Source organism: Olea europaea, chromosome 10, assembly GCF_002742605.1.
Source record: "Olea europaea var. sylvestris chromosome 10, O_europaea_v1, whole genome shotgun sequence".
NCBI classification, from domain to species: Eukaryota; Viridiplantae; Streptophyta; class Magnoliopsida; order Lamiales; family Oleaceae; genus Olea; species Olea europaea.
In genome coordinates, this window is record NC_036246.1 from 41491565 (window position 1) to 41514902 (window position 23338).

At 33.9% G+C, this 23338-nt stretch overlaps 1 protein-coding gene across 1 annotated transcript; it reads right to left on the minus strand.

Annotated features, from left to right (window-relative positions):
• Window positions 1-308: 308 nt before the first annotated feature.
• On the minus strand, window positions 309-7044 carry LOC111400680 (probable ubiquitin-conjugating enzyme E2 24). Its single transcript, XM_023028073.1, has 9 exons — window positions 6593-7044; window positions 4880-5634; window positions 2748-4207; window positions 2252-2389; window positions 2123-2221; window positions 1978-2041; window positions 1513-1652; window positions 1042-1353; window positions 309-824 (listed from the first exon to the last, which is right to left on the minus strand). Exons 3-9 carry the CDS (start codon window positions 4170-4172, stop codon window positions 579-581), a joined length of 2424 nt encoding a protein of 807 aa, XP_022883841.1. The 5' UTR covers window positions 4173-4207; window positions 4880-5634; window positions 6593-7044; the 3' UTR covers window positions 309-578.
• Window positions 7045-23338: the final 16294 nt, after the last annotated feature.

The following is a 23338-nucleotide window of genomic DNA, read 5'->3' on the forward strand; positions in this document are numbered from 1 at the left end:
CTTGAAATCCGGGTCGTTTCTAGCTTGCTTTCGGAATTGGAGACTATTCGGGATCTTCTTCTTCTTCTTCTTCTTTTTTTTTTTTTAAACACACATTCTCTAGTAAAATAATATTACATGTAAACTCAAAAAATTTCCTTATTTTCAACCACACATTCTTCAAAAAGTTACAATTCCAAAATATATTTTTCCCCAAAATCTATTTTTAATACAATCCAAACTAAGGTTCATTATCTGTTATCAGACTTTGGTAAGAGCAACGTCATCGTAAATAAAGTTCATCAAGAAGCCAATCAAACAAGAAATCCTAAACAAAAGATTACACACTATATTCACTTTCATTGATACAGAATTTATTACATGACACCGTATCTTACAATGAACACCAAATGTCTTCTATAGTACAGAATTTATAGCAAGTCATACAGCACTGATAGTCTGATACAGAACATATAGTGCTTGTCCTGATGGGTTTTTTTAATACATTTTTAAAATTTTTATTCATCAAACATACACACTTTTGATCATCAAGATGATATTTTACATTAGATAATGTCATTCTTACATATAGGCATAGGTTACTCAACCTGGTCCAACATTTGTCTACAATCAACACCATTATCGGAAAATGCTTCCACCAGCTTAGGAAAGAGCTTTCCCAGCATGATCTTGAACCCCGTGGAGCTTCCTTTCTGACTTTCATGTTCAGGTTTACCGTCTCCGAATGGATAACCTATTGGAGCTCCTTCCATATATGCTTTACAAGCTAATATAATGTTCTTGCATCGCCCCGTGAAGTGCTCCTTCACAAGTTCCTCAAAGTGCTGCACCATTTTATTCAAATTGAAAGGAAGTTTCAAAAATTTGTCCAACAGCATGCAGAACACTATGTAACAGCAATCTGATGATAATAAAAAGTTCAACTGAGCATCTATATATGTGTTTTATTATGTGTTTGTCGAGAGAATTGAATTGTGGTTGAGTTGCGTTCTCCAAGTGATACCATTGCCAGAATAAAGCATATTCGAACAACTAATTTACCTTTGGCGGTTTTCGTAGAAGGTACATCATGGATCTGCAGCTTTCAAGAAAAGCATTTTCATTGTAACTAACTGAGTTCTTCTCACCCTCAGCTTTGCCAATATGTGCATCGTATCCAGCCTCATTAAAATAAGGTTTTTCGTTGAGTACAAGGGCCTGGAGGGAGAGGAGAACTTGAAGAATCGTGGAGGATCCTGGATTCCAAACTTCAGTGCCTGAACCCGTCCAAGTATTTAGGATACTGAGACAGACCTTTCCTGACTCGTATAAGTTGGGATTGATGCGAAGTCCACCAGAGTTATAGTGCACCATCTGCACATATTTCATGTTAATTATACATAATTATCATTTCGGCACATCACTCAGTAAAAAAGACACCAATTCTGTAAATCACTTAAAGAAGTTCCATAATAAGCAATTACTTGCATAAAAAACCATTGATTAAATACCCAACTAAAAAGGCTTACTTACAGGTGGCTCATCAGGATATTGTGGGGGTAGACAAATGTCAAAGAAAAACAGTCCATCATGATATGGAGTTCCAGGTGCACCTACAATTGCTGCTCGAAGCAGATCCATTCTATCCTCATAGACACGGACATAGATTGTTTCTGTAAAATTGTAGGAAAAGAAAAATCTCTTAACTAATGGCAAAAATGAAATGCACATTTGACTGGAAGGGATTTGTGCGAATTTATCAACACACTACCAAAATATTCATCTATGAACCACCAAATTAAATAACTATAAACCAATCTATCTATTTTATACCAAGAATCGACACAAATTTGAGCTCGTGTTTGGTTCTTGCAGTCTTTCTAGCAACATGTTGCTTAATCTGGGTCTATTTATTTTCAACTTCCACACTGCATGTACATTTGGAAATGCATATTTACATTGTTTACATAATGGTAAAGTCAAAAACATATTTCTCACCTGAAAGATCTTTCTCCAGAACGCTCCATTCTTGGTGAACCTTCTTAAGCCAGCCTCTTTTCATCTGTACACAAACCAAAATTCAACCAGCTGCTGGACAAGCAAATTGATTAACTTTTTCGAGAACTGAGATTCTATATCGAACCTGAGTAGATTGCAGGACTCCTGTGCCAGATCGATCAACAAAGTGGTGGTCCAAACCACCACTAACCATATCAAACTGCCTAAATTGTTCGGGAAGCCTTCTTTACAATGTAAGAGAGATCTATGTTACCTTTTCTTTCTGGCCCAAAAGTTGGTTCTCATGGTCTGCAGTGTCCCCGTTTGATTGCTGAATATTTTCATCGTTGACAATAGAAGTGGCAGTTGTACCATCACATTTATCAAAGCGATATATCTCGTATGGTAAGACCTGAGATATTGTTGAGTAATCAATGAGAGTTTTTAAAACAAGTCAGTAAACAATTATTTTTGTAATTAATGAGAATGTCAGAATGATGATGAAGAAGATTGAAAAGAAATATCATTATCCACAAAAGGGCAGATAACATCAGAGGACCAATACTATATTCTCCATAAATAAGCCCCGACACAAATCAACTGTAGTCCTCCCCCATACGCATACAACATCCGAAATGAAAATTAAATATGAAAAAGTCCGTTTATATATGACTAACTGACAACCAATAAATGTTTGAACTAATTGCAAATTTCATTTATTGTTCAACTGAGAAGAGGATAAATTTCAAGAACACAAGGAAGATGCATACCTTGCTAGTGGCACCAGTAGCCCATTTCACTTCAATGACCCAATCTTTGAAGCCAACTACTAAACCAATATGAGATAAAAAGTTGCTCTTCGGATATCTATTCTGAACTTCACCATTATCATTAGCCTTAAGATCAGATTCTTCCGAGACACCACTTTTAGAGATTGTGTGGTTAGTGAAACAGTTTTCATCTGCTAGATCCAAAACTCCACTCTTTTGCATTCTAAACACTGCATCACCCAGACAGTATGAGTAGTCCGGGTGCTCAACCAATTCATAAGCACTCACAATCTCCTCTACTTCTTTTTCACCGGAAGCAGTGGAGTTACACCACTTTACCTTCACTGTTCGTTCTTTTGAGTCCACACTTCTCACAATACCCCATCTTTGATCACAGGAAACATTAGAATCGTCACAAGTTCCCTTTTCCATAACAAATGCATCAGGCCAAAAATCATGAACATCAACAATATTTACAGGTAACAGAGAATGTGAATCTAATCCCATAGATTGGCTGCCATCCTGCCACTGGACATCAATTTTAGTCCTTGTCCGAACAATAACAGAAATTTCCTGAAAATTAGGACTGAGGCTGTTTCTTGGAAGTATCTTTTTTGATTGCCCATGCCCTTTTACCAGCCCAGAGGAAAATGCACATGGAAAAATCTGCTCCATTGGAAGAACACACCAATCGCCAAATTGCCAGTTTGCATGGGGAAAACTGGACAACAATGTTAAATTTTTTGAATTCTGTAAACATGGGGGAGTAGACCATTTCTCACCATCAACAGAAGCACAGCCGAGCCAGTCAACATATACAAGTCCAGCATCCACATTGCAGACAGTGCCTTGGTTGTTTCTATTCTTTCTTGTACCACATAACCAACCAACTGGTTTGGAAACAGAAGAGGCATCAACTTGAACTCTCTGTCCTGGGTAGAAAGGGTATTGCGAGTCTTCGAGTATATCAGGAGAAATGGCAATGATCTTTTCCGGACCAATTGTGGTTAATTCACACTTTGTACCATCATCGAATAGGACAGTGATACGATCAACTATCTTATCCACTTTTCCTAGCCATGCCCCGCTAACTACATAATCTCCGACTGAAATCGAACGTATCTTCTGAAGATTTTTGGAATTTACATTGTGTATTTTTCTTCCATAGATATTTTCCAAGTCAACTGTTAATTCAACATTGATCACCTTTCCCATTTGGCCCAATGGGTCTGATGCTAAGCAAACTATGTCCCCATGCATGAATGCCCTCTCAAACAAGAGGAAATCATCAATCTTTCCAATAGTTTCCTCTAGACTAGATAAAATAGAACGGGCCTGTCCACCATACAAAGACTCAATGTCATCATGATCCTCAGAACTGCTGCTCTCACTGAGACTGTCGAAGTAACTGTCTAGCAAATCCATAATACTGATACCAGTTCAGTTCGGTTGTAATCCCACTGCAAATTCGTTATAAATGACATTATTACCAAAAAAATAAAGCATGGGAGATGAAGATTGTTGAAATGGAAGTAGGATACCATCTAAATGATGTTCTCATTTGTGCATTACTCAAAAATATATTTTCTCAGCGACGTTCCTCTCTAAAGACTTAATTATCACCCAAAAATTTTGCTAGTGAGATAAAAGTTACTTGTGGATTGAAGCTTGGGTGTAGATAACATACACTAGATCATTAATTATGGTTATTGTAGATGAAATACAGGAGACAAAGATTGTTGAGAAATAGAAGTAGGATGCCATATAAATAATGTTCACACTTTTGCCTTACTCGAAAATATGTTCCCTCTGCAATGTTCATCACTAAAAGACATAATTATCACCCCAGAATTTAGAACATGAAATAAAATTCACTTGTAGATTGAAGCTTGTTTTTAGACAACTTATACTAGAACATGAATTATGGTAATTGTATCAGTACTGCTGGTTATATCACTTTACTTCGATGAGAACTAGTGTTAAATCAAAATGACTCAAATCAACACCAATCATCAAATAATCTCACTTCACATTAAGAAATTTGAGCTGCGTATGATTGTTTCCTGATGAAGCTAACCAAACGAAAAAGAAGCATAATAAAATAGTAATGACAAAAGTAGAAAGAGGTTTACCACTTGGGTTACACTTCAATCGTGACTGACTAGTTTGGAGTGTAGGCCTCTGCTAGATTGAACAATAACTTGCAAATTGCAATTTGAATTAATAGTCTTGCCAAAAATCAGAGGATAAACAGTGCAGTGTGTCTCTGTTTATAGTCCAATTTTTTTCGTATTGTATTATCTCCAGGACTGGAGATTAAATGCCAAAGGAGATTTGCCCACTAAAGGGATAAACAGAGTCTATTCAAGACTCCAAAATGCCAAAGGAGATTTGCCCAAAAATGGACCAAAAATTTCCACCAGTAGGTATGGTCGAGCCAAAAAATTTCATGAAACGAAGAGGTCCTGGTAGAAATCCCAAACTGACTGTATTCCTGACTGCTCTTATAAGATGAGAGCTTAAAATTGTCGAACCCTTTAAATTTGCCAAAGGAGATTTGCCCTGAACCAATATCACACACAGATATATATTGCTAAAGACTTGGAGGATTTTTTGGTTCTTTCAAAAACCATATACGTATTGCCAAAGGAGATGTGCCCGAGTGTAGCCGAATTTAAGATCAGCTCGACCCAATGACACAGGAGAGAGATTTGCCACACAGAAAGAGCTTCAACTGAGAACAAGTATATCTGAGCCACCGGAAACAACACTTAATCTTATTATTATATCCTTTGAGTTCAATGAATCTTTGTTATCGATCACCACTCTTCTTAAATCAGACAATTGTTGTTGCCAGTTTTAAATGTCCATGGAACCTGCATGTACACTGGCCATTGAAAAGACAGTGAATATAACCCTAACAACAATTGAAAAGCGGATCTTGCAAACTGCATCTTTCAAGCATACAGAAATAAAAATTTGGACAGGCAACAAATGTTTCCTGCGAAGAATTCATACCTAATACAGAAATGTCTGGCTATACTATAATATATTTATACAAACAGATAGAAGTGTAGTGACATCATAATTAACAAAACACACGTACTTTAAGCACAAAGAAGTGTACTTAATGTTTAGTTCGAGTAGGTAATGAAACAGAGAAGCATATCAAAATCACGTTGTTCGTGCATGAAAAATTTTACACAATCTAATAAGAAGGGTTCTATTTAAACACTAGCATTTTCTTCTGAAGCATCTCTATTTATTATCCTTGTTTTAGCCTGATCTCTTACTGGTCAAATGCTCAGCCCATCAAGGCCTCTACTAGAAGCGAAAGAAAACCCGGAATAGTGCTCTATCACCTAAATGATCTTCCTGAAGGTCATTTGACACTAATTAAGAATTTCGTCATTTCTTTTTGAGTAATACTATCTGTAATCATATTTTACAGATTGATGTATCAAAAAAAAAAAAAAAAGGAAAAAGAAAAAATTTCAGTGGCTCCTTTTTTTTGGCTGGATCTTTTTCTACTGCTTCAAACTTTAATAAATGTTACAGCAAATAAACCCTAAAGCTATTGTTGGAGACAGAGAATTGAATACAGCGATTGGAATGGAAAAAATTTCCTATTTCTTTTAGCGTATTCTTGGAATGAGAATTATAAGATTCCAATTCTATGCCCCCAAATCCTAATACAGCCAAAAATTAAAATAAATTCAAAATTCACACGTAAATTAAACGTCCATAAACAGCAATTCGAGACAACAAGCACACATATATAAAATTGACATATGCATACATTATTTTCATAATATATACAAGAATTGCAGAGTAAAGAACCGTACCAGTTGATAACCTCCATTTCCATAAGCTGCTGATCAAATCAATCAAGCCTCAGCAAAAAGAAAAAGAAGAAGAAGAAGAAGAAAGACTGCCCCCACCTCCTCCGAAATTCCTAGCAACTTCTTGGATATGTCCAAAAAAATAAAAAAGATGACTGAAAAGAAGGAACGGGTAGATTATGAGAATTCAGAGAGGCCAACGCGACGCTCTCCAAATCCCACCTATCCATCCATTTTCACAGTTCTCAAGCATCGGAAAGTTTTTTTTTTTAATTTTTTTTTCCTTCCTTTTTTTGTTGCAAGAAACTCAGACGCTTAGCCCTCTTGTTTCTATTTTCCCCCAGTTAACTTCGTTTTCAGTGTCTCGTGCTGTTGGGAGGCTAAGCCAATGGGATATAAACGGTTCTATATTCTATATTCACAGGTATATACTGTAGAATCTCTCTACTGCTTTTTGTTTTCTCTTCTCCTCGTTCGTTCGTGTGTTACATGTCAATTGTTTTATATAATTACAATTTACAAATCTCAAAGTGCTATTTTATAAAACAAAAAATGGTTAAATTACAATAATCGAAATACTATTATTTCAATTTTATTTATTCCATTATCTTTCTTTTTCTTTTAGTCAATTCTCAAATGTCATGATTAGGATATTGCATTTTAATTGAAATCAAAATCATTATCTGAACATATCAAGAAACATGTACGGTCTAATGAGACTACTATGAAATAATCGAACTGAAGGTTCCACTCCGATTCCAAAAGAAATCAGGAATCGGTGGAGATTGAATCAATTCTTGAATTGAAACGATGAGTATCCGACTCTGAATTCACATTTATTTTATCATGAGTTATTTATTTTTTATAATGTATTCATCTTGACCAAGTGAACTGATCCAAAAATAGCAAGTTTGTAAAATCCAAGAAGTAAGGACCATAATAAATCAGATGCATTTCATTTGAATAATTGAATCATATCACTTTCATTCATAATCACTTCAGATCGTACTTTATACGTTGCCCGCCCTCACAAACCATTCTTGAGGCACCACACGAAGAGCCATCAACGGATTGAATGCTACTATTCTAGATACTGTATGCTATTTGGTGGCATATTTGCAATAAATTAAGAAAGTGTTGAAATATTTACTTAGTGACAATTTATTTCTTTTACTTTCGTTATATACTGTGAGGATAATTTGTATTATCAACTCACATTTTTTTAAATAAAAATATTGTGGGTAGAATCAAATCGAACCAAAATCGACGGTTTGGGTTTGATTCCAATAATTACATGGAATCTTATTGGTTTCAATTACGAAATACTCGAAGTGTATTGTGTGGTTGTAGTATTGAAATACTCACATCGATCCACTTGACGCCCTATGTAGAACCCCAAATAATTTTAAACACCTTAGTGACACTAAGACATGAATATTGGATGGCTAAAGTATACTTCAGATTTTTAGTCTCATTTGAAACCCATTAAAGACATAGAAAACATTCGATTTGAAAAATAATATCTAAAAAAAAATTGTAGCTCTTTGAGTTAGCTTTCCAATGCAATTTGAATTACCTCAATCGGATATCAGGAGAAGAAGTTATGATAGAAATACTAAAAACTGTACAGTATCAACCGAAGTACGCGAAATATGAAAAGTTAAATTCCTACACGATTTTATAGCACCTTCTTAAACCCATAACTCCCACATAAATGGCACCCGTATTAATGAGTATTAGACCCTTCACTTGCCCTTAAGTTGTGAGATTTTTTCCTATAAATAGGTCACCATGCATACACATTTTTCACACCAACACAAAAGCTTCTAAGCATAAAACAGAGAGTTTTCAAGTCTAAAAAAAAAAAAAAGGAGAGGGAGAAAAATTAGTTTTTCCTAGAAGTTTTGGTGCTATCAAGAAGTGTTTTCCAAGCATCAATTCTCAACGGAGTGTTTTTTTTAAATATCAAAGGAGTGAATTTTTCAACAAGATTTAAAGCATCAATCAAGGTAGGTAGAGGTGCAAAGTGTTAATTCATGTTAAGTTATAAGTTTCTAGAAAATGAAGATTTATGTTAATGTTTGCATGTCTAATGATACCTCCGGTACGGCATCCACCTCCATATCTAATGGTACCTCCGGGTACGGCATGTACTTTCGGTCGAGGCGTCGTGTTAAGTTATGACTCTACATGTTTGAGATTCTACCGAAAATCTTACTATGAAAAGGTTTTTAAAGTTACAGTTTTGAAATATATAGTTTGATCACGAATGTACCAATGATATCTATTGAGTTTTTTTAACTGACGGGTTTAACCCCTTCTCTACAGATTGATATGATTCTACCTTGAATTTGGATGATGGAAAAGATGAAGAGTGATGCAACGAGCCCATGGAAAACTCGGTGAACAAGTTATTTAGATTTATTTTTGTGAACGTTTTCAATGTTATTTTTTTAAAGTATTTGAATAACGCTGAACGCGAGAACAAGTTGTGTTTTCTTCAAATAAATTACGTTCCGTCTTTTTTTTATTCAATATTTTATTTAAAATATTCAAAACGTTGCTGTTAAAATTATCATTGTAAAAATTAAGTTTCCGCTAAAACATATTCTCTTATGACTAAACTACCGGTTAGTTAAGTAAAGTAAGTAGCGTTCCGGTCCACAAGAGGTCAGGGCGTTACACCCTAACCTAATCTTGAATGTTACTTAGGGTCCGTTTGATTATAAAAATGAAATTTTGGTGGAAAGAAAACGAATTTTAAGAAGTTGAATTGTTTAAAACTTATTTTACTGGGAATTGTCAATTAAATATATTTGATTAGTATAATTTTTCAATGAAAAATGTTGAAATATTGGATCTTTTGGTGTTCGTTTAACTTTGTTTTTCTTGAAAATTGTTCATTAAAGGGATAAATTTTTTTACAATTGTGCATAAAATTTGTTCCAAAAATTTAAAAAAAAATTAAAACAAAAAGGAAGAAGCTAGAAATCATTTTCTCACCGTTTCTTTAAAAAGCCAAAAAACGGGGTCACGTGGGAGGAGAAATGGAAAATCAATTCCATGGAATTTGGGTGCCATCAAGCACATAATTTTGGATGAAATTTCCATGGAAAAAGGAGGTTATCAAATAGGGACCGTTGAAATATTATTATCTATCTAAATATCGAATTAATCACAACAGGCCCCACCACATGCCCACATATCACGGGGACAAATATTTACACTTCAACCGTTTAGAATTTTGAGTTCATAGACGATTAATTATTATGATGAACTTAAATATAAATTATTCCATTATTTATCACCACATTTTAAATAAATTGTTCCACATTATAATTGTACGCACGTAGATACACACACAAAATAGATAGATGTCTCTATGTGTGTATGGGTGAGTACTGGCAGGAAGAAGGGCACGACCGATACTGGTGGCATGGGATTGCAAAAAATGACATGAATTGTAAAGAGGCTGTATCTTATTCAATCGTCATAAAACCTCAAATTTGTCTAAATAAATATATAAGAAAAAGTTGTCCAGAAATGAACCTTTCCAATTTTGTATGTTTAATCTCAGTAGAAAATAAACATTTCCTCATATCACAAAATTGAAAATCAAAAGAAAAAGTGGAAAAAAAAAAAATCAAAATGGATTTCTTGGCTCACTTGGGTTTGTAGGGTGTCTTCATTTCTTGCTTTGGTTTCTTACCATTACTTCCGTTAAATCAGTCGTCATTTTTTACTTCTTCTCTCACATGTGAAATCACTTTTCTCCCTAACAATAAAAAAATCAATTCTCATAATTACTACCGAACAAATCATAAGTCTTACTCCCAACTTTTTTCATTTTTTTCTTGAGGCTACTGGTCCTACAATTTTGAAGTCCTAGGCCATTGCCTTGATGGCTTCAATCTAGGGCCTGCTTGGCGTGTCGGTTGAAAAAATGCTTTGATCGTTGAAGTTCCTCTAAGTAATGAACTATGCACAATCCAATCACTAGACCGAAAATATGATTGAAGGCATCGACCCACATAGGGATGGCAACGGTTCGGTTTCGATTCAGTTCAGATAAAATCATCACCGAACCGTCAAAATTTTTACCATACCATAATCGCACCATAACCACGTAAATTGATTCGGTTCCGCTAAGTTCGGTTCGGTTAATAACCACGAAAATAAATTATTTTTTATAGGTCTATCCGTCAAATTGATATAAAATAATTTATGAAAAGAGAGTCAATGAAAACAAAAATACAATATTTCAAACGAAAATGCAAACATTATCCCAAATTCCAATTGCAAAATACAAATTTAACAAACAATATTATGAATATAACAATACTAAATTTTTCCTTCATTCTTGATTTTTGTGCATTGTAGTTACTTGATTTATGCTCAATAATTCAAAAGTTTCAACCTTAACTCATATTCATTTTTCATTCTTCCCACAACTCTTACTAGCAGTGGTTAACACTCAAAATTAATTCTTATATAGTAAATAAGAAATATAAGTAGAGAATACAACGATACTACATAATCCAGAATAGTTTTAACTAAGATTTAAATAAAAAATGTACCTCTTCGTCAACTTCCTCCTCACTAAACCTTGTCATCTCTAATAAAAGAATGGTTTTTTAAGAGGGTAATCGGTTCGGTTTCGATTCGACAGCATAAATATCATACCCACACCGTCACAAATCGGTTCATTAAAATCAAATATCATGTCCACCCCATTGCACCATCGGTTCGATTTTTTTTACCTCATTTGATTCGGTTAATTGCGATTTTTTATTTTAACGGTTCAAATTGTCATCCCTAAATTCACAATAATATATAAGGGCTAAAGAATAGCCTAAGAATAGTTTGGGATATGGACAACTTTTGTACATAAATCACATATTATTTTAAAAATAATAAATTAATATTACTGATGAATTTATTTAACAACAATTAGTCAAGAATGAATTTTTGGTACAAGACAGGATGGAAATACATTACCATAAGAATAATGTAGAATAGAACACGTGTCACGAAAATCCGGGCATATTGTGCATAATTTGTTTTGTCATTATTAAGAAGGTTAATGAATATTTTGTTGGCTCAGTGGGTGGGGAAAAGCAATTGATTGATTGGATTACTTTTGTCACGAGTCAACTCATCAAATGGGTTGGGTCATTCATTTTTGGGATTCACGTGTTGCTTCTTGTCAAGTATACTTATTTGTGGTAAATTGGATTATTTACTTTGTACTTATAGGCCCCGTTTGTTTCGTATTCTTTGATCACAAAGATGAAAAAATATGACTGTTATCCATCACATCAAGCCACTAAATTTGACTTCCTCTTCCTTGTATTGATCTCGTGACGACTATATTTTTCATTCTCATTCTTATAAGAATGAAAATCAAACGAGGGCATAATTTGTTTGTTCAAACCAAATACATACTCGGGTTTTTATAGCTATATCCATGACTCATTGATCTATATTTCATTGATCAGAGTTTCCACCAGATTCGCCTTGAATGGTCCAAATTGGGTTAGGTTCGAGCAAATTTGTTCAATCAATATCAACATTTAACTTAAATTTCTTGTAATTGGAAAGTCTTGGTGAAACATGAAAGAAAATCGCATTAAAGTCCAACTCTCAATGGACAATCTAATGGCGTGATACAGGTCGAATTGACATGAATTAGGGTAAGAGAGTCGAACACGATGCAGTTTCCACACTTTGGTTAGCATAAACTCTAAAAGCGTGTGCTCTGGCTTAGTGTAAGTTTTGAATTTGACATGCACTTCTTATGACTTTGTCATTATCACAAACTAAAGCACCAAAATTGTATCAATTTTCACTAATCACATGATAACTAGAAATTATACCATAATTGGATAATTTTTCGACATTTCGTTTCAGCTATTAAGAGAGAAAAAACATAGCACATGTTTTGATTTAGCTAAAAGAGAATTGATAGAAACATAAATAATTATTAATTTTAATCACGCATTTCTTGTACTTCACAACTTTTATTAACTTCTTAACCACACATTTTATCAACTTTTATTAAAATGTACAAAAAAATATGATTTTTGCAAAATCTAACAGGGGGATATATTATCTCTCGAACTTTTTGAACAATTATACACATGGCTCACTCATTCAACGAAAAAAGTCGCAAAACATCAAATCATGAACAATATTCTTGACGTGTATAGTTAACAAACAAATGAACTGAGTGATTGTAATAATCAAATCGACTTCAATCATTTTTCACTTAACAAAATTGACCACAATCATATTGCCATTGTTTGGTTCAACTAAATTTTTTATTAAAATTCAAGTCAATGTTAACAATTAATATTAACCATGCATTTTATGGAACTCAAATTTATAACTTTTCAATTACACATTTCATCAATTTTTATCAAAATTTACTAAAAATATGGTATTATTATTGTTATTATTATTTTTTCCATCAATATCAAACATGGGCATTCCAATATTTGAGACCATTTTTTGGGATAATGTATTTTGGAATGGTGATTTTTTTATGTAATTAAAAATAAGGAAAAGTTTTGGATTTTTGTGTAAAATTATTTTATGAGAATGTGTGATTAAAAAATGAGTTTAAAAAAATATTTATTTTTAAAAAAATGGAGGACAAACATAAGCATAGCAATATTAGTTTAAAAAGGGTCATTTAGTCCAACATCACTTGGCACTATGTATCTCAGTTGGCAAGGCATTAGACAAAGTGCAAGTTGTCAACAATGAAAGCGACTTTCTCCTAACCAATACTTTCCACTTCATCAAACTTCCCAAATTTTAAGATTATTTTTGCCCCTTTGCATGAGTATATGCATTTTTTGGTGGATTACAAAGGGATTTAGCACTTTGCTTTTGATATTATTTGGATTTTAGTCCGCCTTGTTGTCATCCTTAGTAGTGACACTATTGAAGAAAAAAAAAAAACCAATTATTTAGTAGTTGCGTGTAGTATTTGCACTTTTATGATTTTGTTATTTATTTTGCCCAAACTACAAAATTAGGGTAATGATATGTATGATGTGCAACGACAAGATGGTTCCAACAAAATATGTTCAATATGATGTTTCAAGCATTATTTGATGATGGTATGAATAGTCCAAACAAAAATTCGTAAACAACGAACAATCAGTTTAGATATTCATGATAAAAAAAAGTATTGAATTCTTGTTCGAATGGGACATAGAAGGAAAGTTGGAATACCAACATGTATTTATTATTAAATTCACGAGATCTGAACTTCACTTCTTTCATGGAATAAAATAATTCAACAAAAATATATAAAAATGGGAAAAGAAAAAGCTATAATCACGTCTCATGGTTCAAGATTAATAACGAAAAGCAAAAAAGCCTTAATGCCTTGGTGGCTTAATATGTATTGGAGGAAAATAAAAACATGAAATACTTATTGAGATGTTTGTGGGTCCAGCATAGCCATATTGTAAGTGGAGGGACTATTATGACAAAGAATTCCATTACCATAACTCTATTTTAAGTAGAAGTTGGAGCACCACAAAAAGACTTCTTTTTCTAACAAAAGTGATTAATTATGTAAAGTTCACATTGGATGTAGGTCCACCTTAAGCACTTATCCTTCAATGGTGGGATATTATGCTCAAGCACTTCTTCGACAATATAATAGATTAAATTTTACGTCTGTTATCAACTAAACTTTCTTATTATATTGAAATTTGAACCGTTGATTTAAATAAAGTCTGATGAACTAATCTCAACCATTATACCATCCTACTAATTGACATGATGATACACAATCTATGCCATAGAACAAAAAACAAAAGTGGATTAAGACAAGAAGCATCGAGAAACTAAATATATGGGTTTATAATGCTTTGGGTACATTTTGGGGAAGAGGAAAAATATATAAATAATAAACATAATTTAGGGGGCAAACGTGATAATATTTGCCCGAATCAAGATTCAAGTCAACCAAAGAGATGTACATTACATGTAGATTTTTTCTTTTACATTAAAAGTCAACCAAAGAGATATACATTACATGTAGACTTTTTGTTCTACATTAAGGATATCACAGTTTCATGTGAACGACATCAAGTGCTGTATCATTATTTGCATCCATTACCCATATGCTTCAAACTGTGGTTCTACAAGAGTAGTGGATCTACTATTGTATGTCGTATATTTATATTTTTGATGCTTTATATTTTGACGTTTTTACTTTACGTTCAGGGGTGGAGCTAGATGGACCCAAAAAAAAAAAAAAATCTTAAAATTTATTTATACTAATGACTATGTAGATATTTTCACTATGTTGATAGTTCAGTATCGAAAAATTACAAGTCAATTTCCGTTAAGAGTCAAAAGTTTATACAAGTACAATACTCTTAAATGGGTCAAGAAAATAGACAAAATATTGAGCAAATATCAATCTTTGTTGTTGACTTCCTTTTTAAGATTTTATAGCTTAAAAAAGGCTTATAGCCATTGACTCTTTAAAATTCTATAAAAGTGTTAGCATATTTAAAAGTCTTGGACAATTAAGCCCCCGTTTGGTCCTCATTAATTTTTACAATAATGCTGTTCGAACATATTCCTTTGCACAGATGTTGAACAGGTAATAAAAAATTAATAAACAATGAGGACGCGTGGCTGGAAGGGAAATAAGGAAAAAAATCCAATCTGATAATAAATGGAAGAAACACGTTATCCCCAAATTGAAATTGGCTCATTTCTGTACTTCAGTCGGTGAGGTCGGAACTTTGAAGTTCGACACTAGCGAACCTCCCATGTGAGTCTTAGCTCATTGTCCCTAAAATCAAAGAAAACGGTGGAGGTTGGAAAGCATTTTCTCTACTTCCAGTCGGTGAGGTCAGAACTTCGAAGTTCGACACCGGCGAACCTCCCATGGGTCTTAGCTCATTGTCCCTAAAATTAAAGAAAACGGTGGAGGTTGGCAAGCATTCGAAGCTTTACATCCCCATCTTTCTCTAAAAAGCCTCTCTTTGAAGGAAAAAAATTGTGAAAAACAAAAACTCTATATTAGGGCTTACAGAGGCGCCAAGAGAAGTATTTTCTCATTCCATTTGTTTCTCAGGTAATTTATTTACACTGCTTTGCTTTTTATGAATTTTGTAATTTTTTTTAATAAAGTTTTTGATTGTTTGTTTTGATATTAATTACTGAAGTTAAGTTAAAATTTTGGTGTTTATAGATTCGTTTATTGGATGAATTGCGGTTGATTGCTTTGTTAATTATTTTGCAGTTAAAATAGTTACGATCAAGAAGCATTATAACAATTTTTGTAAATTGCTGAAATATATGAAAATATCTGAAGATCAGAAATAGCTCATACTATGATAGAATTTTTGCTGGCATTTTCAGTAGTATAGCGCAATGAGCAAATGGCTATAAAAACCACTGGTGATGCATTTTTAAATGGAATTTCAACTTTTTCAATAGCATTAAATTGAATTTATAGCAATGGTCAGTCCTCTCCACTCATTACGTTCATGTAGAACACTAATGGTCAATAATTTGGACGGTTGATTGTTGTTGTAGAATGGGAGGAAAGAATTCTAGAATTTGTCATAGTTGCAGATCGAAGGGACACTTCTTTGATGAATGCCGAAGTAAGCTTCGTTGCCCCGTTTGCAAGAGTGGATTCCAGAAGTGCTTCGAGGTGGAGAGAGAGACCGATAACGAAGGAAAACTATTCAAATGCTGTAGTTAGAAATGCGATTTTTAGGAGTGGGTTGGAGAAGGAAAATCAAGTGGTGAATCAAGTGCTGTCGATAGCAAGGCGAATCCTGCATCAGAAGAATTAGTGTCAGATTTTTCATGCATGTTTCAATATCAAATTCATCTCCCAGACGAAGAAGAGGTCCAGATTTCGATGAACATGAACATGACAATTCGCAAGGGCAAAGCAAACATGGAGAAGAATGACAAATGAAAGTGGCCGGCTGCATTAGTAGCCCCATTTTTTAATAAGCGTAGATGTTATGTATGCTTGCATTTCTTGTTCAGACTTCATGTTATTTAGAAATGTTAATGACATATTTTTTAACTATTTCTTTCACTTAGAGTCCGTTTGATACGTCATATTTTTCATGGAAAATGGAAAATTCCCCACCATTTTCTAACTTTCTGCCTATTTGATAGGCAACCTTTTTCAGGCATTTGGTTTTCTTACTTTCCCTCACGTGACCCCTAATTCCACGAAAAGCAGGAATTTCAATTCTCATGGTTGAGTTGGTTTTAGTTTTCTAGGGAATTCAAAGTGAAAAAAACCCTTAAACACGTCAAACTCAAAACATTTCTCTATTTAGAGAGTATATTTGTAATTTCTTTATTTTGTAATGTCATTAGTACATTTCAATATCTAGAGAGTACGAATATCGTGTTGATTTTGGGGTGACACTCAAATTCGACATAAATATACAAAATGTTTTGAAGTGGCACTGTGTACGCGGTCCATTTATCACCATGAGAAGTATCGAACGACATTTGAATATTGTACCAAACGAACACATTCAACGAGTAGACATCAAGTAATGCAATTGAAGTATGTTACCACTTCAAATTGTGCATGTGGTCGAATTTACTCAATTGGGATCTTTATAATTATTTAAAAATTAACTTTTTCACTACAATTTGGTAAAAACTTTTTGCTTCATTTTGATGCACATTTTCAGTACAACATCATGTGAATATATTCCCATATCCATCCAAATCATTTGCAAGGACTTCAGTGTGTGTTACGGAGATAATGTCTCCGTGACACACACACACACGAAGAAACTCTCTCCTGTGTCACGGAGAAACTGTCATGGAGAGAGTTTATCCGTGACACACATGTGTCACGCAAGTGTGTCACAGAGACTTACACACATTTTTTTCCATTTTTTCTTTTTTTTTTTTCTCTTTTATTGTTGTTCCAGTATGTGGTTTTGTAAACAAGAATAAAAATATAATCTGTGATCAATTGTATACTTTTTTAAGTTCATCTTCTATATTGGGCGTGTCCTTTGAAATGAAGAATATATCTGTTGAAAGTAACTGTCAAAACGAACAGATGCACCTATTCAAAGGTCGATCCCCGTTGCGCAGTGACAAACACTAGTCGGGGTGGCAAAGTATTCGCAAAACAAACAAAAAAATAAATACACTTTCCATGGAAAATGAAGCCAATCAAACACCAAAAGATGGAAAATTTCGACAAAAAATCATCAATGCTACCATATTATTTCCTGCATCCAGAAATGAAGCAAAAATTGTATCGTCATTATTATGCATAAAGATTGAACATTCTAAGTAAATTGTAAAATAAATATAGTTTATTGGTAAAATTTCAAAGATTTATGGTTTTCACTGCTATCAACAGACTGAATAAGCTAAAAAGAACTAAAGTAAAAATCATGATTTTAACTTCCAGGTTACAAGCTTCTCGTTATCTTTGGAGTTTCACAACCCAAAGAACTAAAGTAAAAACCATGAAATCCAAATTGTTCGAACAGCATTATTGTAATAACAATGACCAATGCAGGGCACTTCATGGTTTTTCATCCCCATTACAGAGTTTTCCTTTTCTTTAACATTGGACGAAATGTCATTTTACGTTTGCAGGGCAGTTCATGGTTTATCATCCCCATTACAAATTTTTCGTTTATTTTTATGTTGCAGCTTTTGTTAAATATCTCCATCTCCACTATCATTCAAAATTTTTTTAAGCAATGGCATTTTCCATACTTTGCAAACAACAAATTAAATATGTCGAATTGGAAAATTTTGAAGATGACATTTAACAGTGGGTCACGTGGGTTCGACGGTGTCGACGAAGACATGCTGTTCGGAGGTGCTATCGAATTCGAAGAACTGGCCGGCGGGAATGAAGGCTCGGGAGAGAGGGGAATGAGGAAAAATGAGAAGGGAAAATACTGACTTCCAATTTGGGGGAGAAAGGTTGTACCAGTGGTCTGCAAATTTGTCCCGTTTTTCAAACAATTTCCACTGATCATTGATGTGCCCATTATTAATTTTTTATTACTTGTTCATAACCTGTGCAAAGGATGTTGTTTGAACAGCATTATTGTAATTTTTATTCCATTACATTTCATTTTTCCCTCTCTAATTTTCAACCACACAATTTTTCATAAAATAATATTACACGTAAATCGAAAACTTTTCTTTTTCTTTCAACCACTCATTTTTAAAAAAAAAATACTATCACACACATTCTCATCACCACAAAATGGGGGCCAAACAGGAGCTAAATCAAGACTTTAAAAGGCTATATGGTTTTCAAAATATCAGTGACTTTTATTAAAAAAATTCTGCACAAGTTTTTAAGAAGAAAGTATCACAATTTGTCTCATATTCAATTCTAAGAATTTAGAGGACCTTCACATAATAATAATAATAATAATAATAAAAGAAAAAAAAGTCTTTCAATATATGATTTTTTCTTCATATTTATTTTTCCTCTTTTCATGTACGTGCCTTAAGACTTATAATAATAATAATAATAATAATAACAACAACAACAACAACAATAATGATCAGTATTTATTCAATCTTTTTTCAATATTATCATTTCCTCCTTCTCTCTCTTGTTTTTACCGTTTCCCCAATTTGTAGAAAGATGGAAGATTAAATTTTTATAAATTGATTGATTGTTTAATTAATTAATTAATTTTATTATTATTATTATTATTTTTACTTGTTTGGACATATTGACAATATTAAACATTAGACATTTCATTTTTTTTCTTACCCATCAGCATGTACTGAAATGTTAGATTTTTTTTTTCTTTGTATTTTGGCTATATATTTATGTACGAGGTAGTTTATATTTTTTATATTATTTTAAAAATATTTTTTTTATGAAAAATATATTTTTGCTATTACAGTCTAGATTATTTGGTCTTGCTAATAGCTATTCAGAAAAATATTACACTGTCCCATAGAAATAAATAATTCAATTAAATGATGATGTGGAATAAGTAATATAAACATATAGTTTTATATACATATTAAAAGTCAATTTTTTTTTACAGAAGTCCACAAAAGTTGAGTTTATAAAATTTATAGAAGACTTTCATTAAAAATGTATAAAAGCCAATGAACAGTTCAAGAACGAACGAAAAATGAGATCAAGCCACATGATATCAACATGGTTAGGCGATGAAACCAATGTGATCCTATAAGTAAATTGTGGAATGGAACTAATGTAGGCCTGGTGAAGGCAAATGCCCTAGCCGTTCAAATGAAAGAAAAAAATTATTCCTTTTTTTCTTCTTTACCCCTCGGGATTCTGGAGGGAGGGGAAAGGCTTGGGCCTACCTATCCCGATAGGACCCCATAAAAGAACGGGAGCTGTTGAGAGGTTCCATATTGCCGAGACGAAGGGCAGCACTTCTGTACGTGATCGTAGTATGTCACGTCGTCTCGTCCCCGCTGCATCGAAGAGTACCCAGAGACCAAAGCAGGGCTCGACAAAACAGAAAGTATCATAGTACGTCGTCCTTCCTTGAAATGGAACTTTCATGCTGGAGCAAGAACTAGCATGAAAGTCGATCTATTACGACCAGCGCGGTTGTTCGTAATTAGGCTTGGGGGATTGTTCTTTGTGGAAATTACATAATCCCAGTTATTTCAAGTTCATAATACAAAAATCAGGTGAGAAGTATGTTTAATCAAAATTCAGGTACTATATAATTAAATAGAACACCCACCCAAATGGCCGAGCCCTAATTTTCCTTTCCCTTTCCTTTCTAAATGTATAACAGCTCTCGTTCTCTCTTCTCTCTCTTGGACGCCGACAACCCAAGCTTCGGCAACGACGATAATGAGTGGCACCGACGACAACGTGCTGCTGCGCCTTCTGTCTTCTTCTCTCGCGCCTTCTATTCTCTCTCTCTAGTGCCGTCAGTTCTTTCTCGTGAGTCGCCGCCGTCTAGAATGGTGCCGTGCCTTCTTCGACGGGGTTGCGAATTCTATCTTCTCTCTCCGACGGCCAGTCACCACCATTTGGGTCGATGATTTCACGGTGGGATATCACCGGCGATTCATACATTTAGGTTGGCGATTTCATACATTTGTGGGTGATGGTTAGGTATGGGGTAAATGGAGATAAAGGAAATGGTGGTCGCGTTACAGCGCCGTGTTGCTCATGATGGTGGTTGCAGGAAGTGGTGAGGCTCATGTTGGTAAGGTAATGGTGGTTTTGGAGACGGTGGTGCCAACTGTTGTGTTGTTGTTGATGGTGATGGTGATGGTGATGGTTGCAGGGGTGGTTGCGGTAGTGATGATGGTGACGGGTGGGGGCGTCTGTGACCAACTATTTGGTTAATTTGTGACTAAATATTAGGTGTCTGTGACTAAAAAATAATTTGTGACCAATAAATTGTGACTTATGTGACCCATAAATAAAATGTGACATGTAATTTGAATGATCTGTGACTTACAAAATTTTTAATTTATAATCACGAAAAAATTTGTGACCAATTATTTGATGATATGTGACCAATAAATAAATCTGTGACTTATAATTATGAATCTGTGACCATTAATTATGTAACCGTGACTTTATTATCTCTATTTAATAAATATTTTTATTAATTAAATACATACCTGATTTTTGAATTTTCAAACTATTTACTTGATTTTTGAATTGGGGTAAACATAATACCTGAAATGTGATTTTTTCCCTTGTTCTTTGGAGTTGAGCTTTTCCCTCACTGGGCTTGAGTTTTTTCATCAAAGTCCAGTCCAACTGCCCAAATCAATCAAACTCCTCCAATTATTTAATGGGAAGATTTCACATCTCAGGTATTAAGTTTACCCCAATTCAAAAATCAAATAGATGCTTTTAAAATTTAAAAATTAGGTTTATATTTAATTAATTAAAAATATTTATTAAATGAAGATAATAAAATCACAGTTACACGATTAATGATATTCATAATTATAGGTCACAGATTTATTTATTGGTCACGTATTGTCATATTAATTGGTCACAAAATTATTTCGTGATCACAAATTAAAAATTTTGTAAATCACATATTATTTAGACGTCTCGAATCATTCGAATAACAAGTCACATTATATCTATGTGTCACATATATCATAGTTTATCGATCACAAATTATTTTTTAGTCACAAACATCTAATATTTGGTCACGGACGCGTAAATAGTTGGTCGTAGATGCCTAATTGTCGGTCACAAATGCCCCCCACCCATCACTGCCACCGCAACAATCACCACCAACACCATCATCAACAACACAACAATGGTTTGACACCACGGCCTCCAAAATCATCACCACCTCACCAACTTGAGCATCACTACCCCCTGCCACCACCATCATGAGCACCATTGTGCCAATAACAACATCACACCATCACGCCCACAACACACCACCATCGCACCACCCACGGCACGCCACCACCATCACCATTTCCTCTACCTCTATTTACACCATACCCAACCACCACCCCCACCAAAGAATCCACAAGCCCACCACCACCACTTAAAAAATGCAATAAAACATGCCGAAAAATCACACCAACACCACACCACAACATGGCCGCCACCAAACCATATCTGAACCTATCGCGAAGTGACGCCATTCACAGAGCTTCCATCACAAAACAACACATTTTTAACCCAATCAGTACCCGAAGGTATCGCGGCGAGCGCAATCGCAGGCGCTGCTCTGAGCTGTGGCTCAAAAAATTCGAGCAAGATGTATCTCCTGCGGCGTCTTCTCCCGGCCCATCTTCGTGCAGCAGCGGCGTTCCTGGGCAGAGGTCACCGTCACATCCCTTGTAGCCACCGCCACTCGTCTGTGCAGCGACGTCGATCTCACATCGAATCCGACGTCGTCGGTGACTGATCTCCTGTGGCGATTTGTTATAGGGAGAATGAAGAGATTGTATAGTGAGAAAGGAAGTGACGGGATTGAATTAGGGAATTGATTAGGGTTTTTAATTGAATTGGTTGAATTAACTATATATAATATGTAATGTTTGCATAGATAAATTTCATAGTTTTATGTAATTTCCACTTCTTTAATTTTCTAGAGGCCTAGATAATAATAATAATAATAATAATAATAATAATGATGATGATGATAATAATAATAATAATAATAATAATAATAATAATAATAATAATAATAATAATAATAATAATAAATTGAAAAATCGATAAAACCAATCGAACCGAACCGATTGTAGCTGGTTCGGATCGATTTGAAATAGTAAATTGGGTTGATTTGTTTGGTTATGATATAACGCGAGAACAATACATAACTATTATACTATAGGGATTTGGACTTTAATTAAAACTTCTACTTGAATTTTAATTAGAACTCTTATTTGAATGTTAAATTATTATTGTACAAGGATGTAACTATTTTATCTCTATAAATCGAGATTAGATGGAAATTAGACATCCTATGGAATTGTACAGCAATCATAATACATAATTCCATAGTCTTCAAAACAATCTTCCAGTTCAAGAATTAGTTTCTCAATTTAATTTAAAGAAGGTGCCACTCAGGTTTGAAGCATCAAGTTTTTGAAATTAAAAAACTGAAAATTCGTGATCTAAAAAATTGGAAGTTTGTGATTCAAAATTAATTTTAGAATTGACCATCGAATTAAGTAAAAATTCGAATAATTTATTCTTGATAAAACATACGCGTGAAAATTTAGATGATCTTATTT

Bases quoted from the DNA above. Each gene is read 5' to 3' on its own strand.
- LOC111400680 (XM_023028073.1), bottom strand. From the start codon at position 4,172: ATGGATTTGCTAGACAGTTACTTCGACAGTCTCAGTGAGAGCAGCAGT. The intron at 2,390-2,747 runs GTATGCATCTTC...ACAATATCTCAG, and splicing joins CTACTGGTGCCACTAGCAAG to GTCTTACCATACGAGATATA. The intron at 2,042-2,122 runs GTTCGATATAGA...GTTTGTGTACAG, and splicing joins GAGTCCTGCAATCTACTCAG to ATGAAAAGAGGCTGGCTTAA.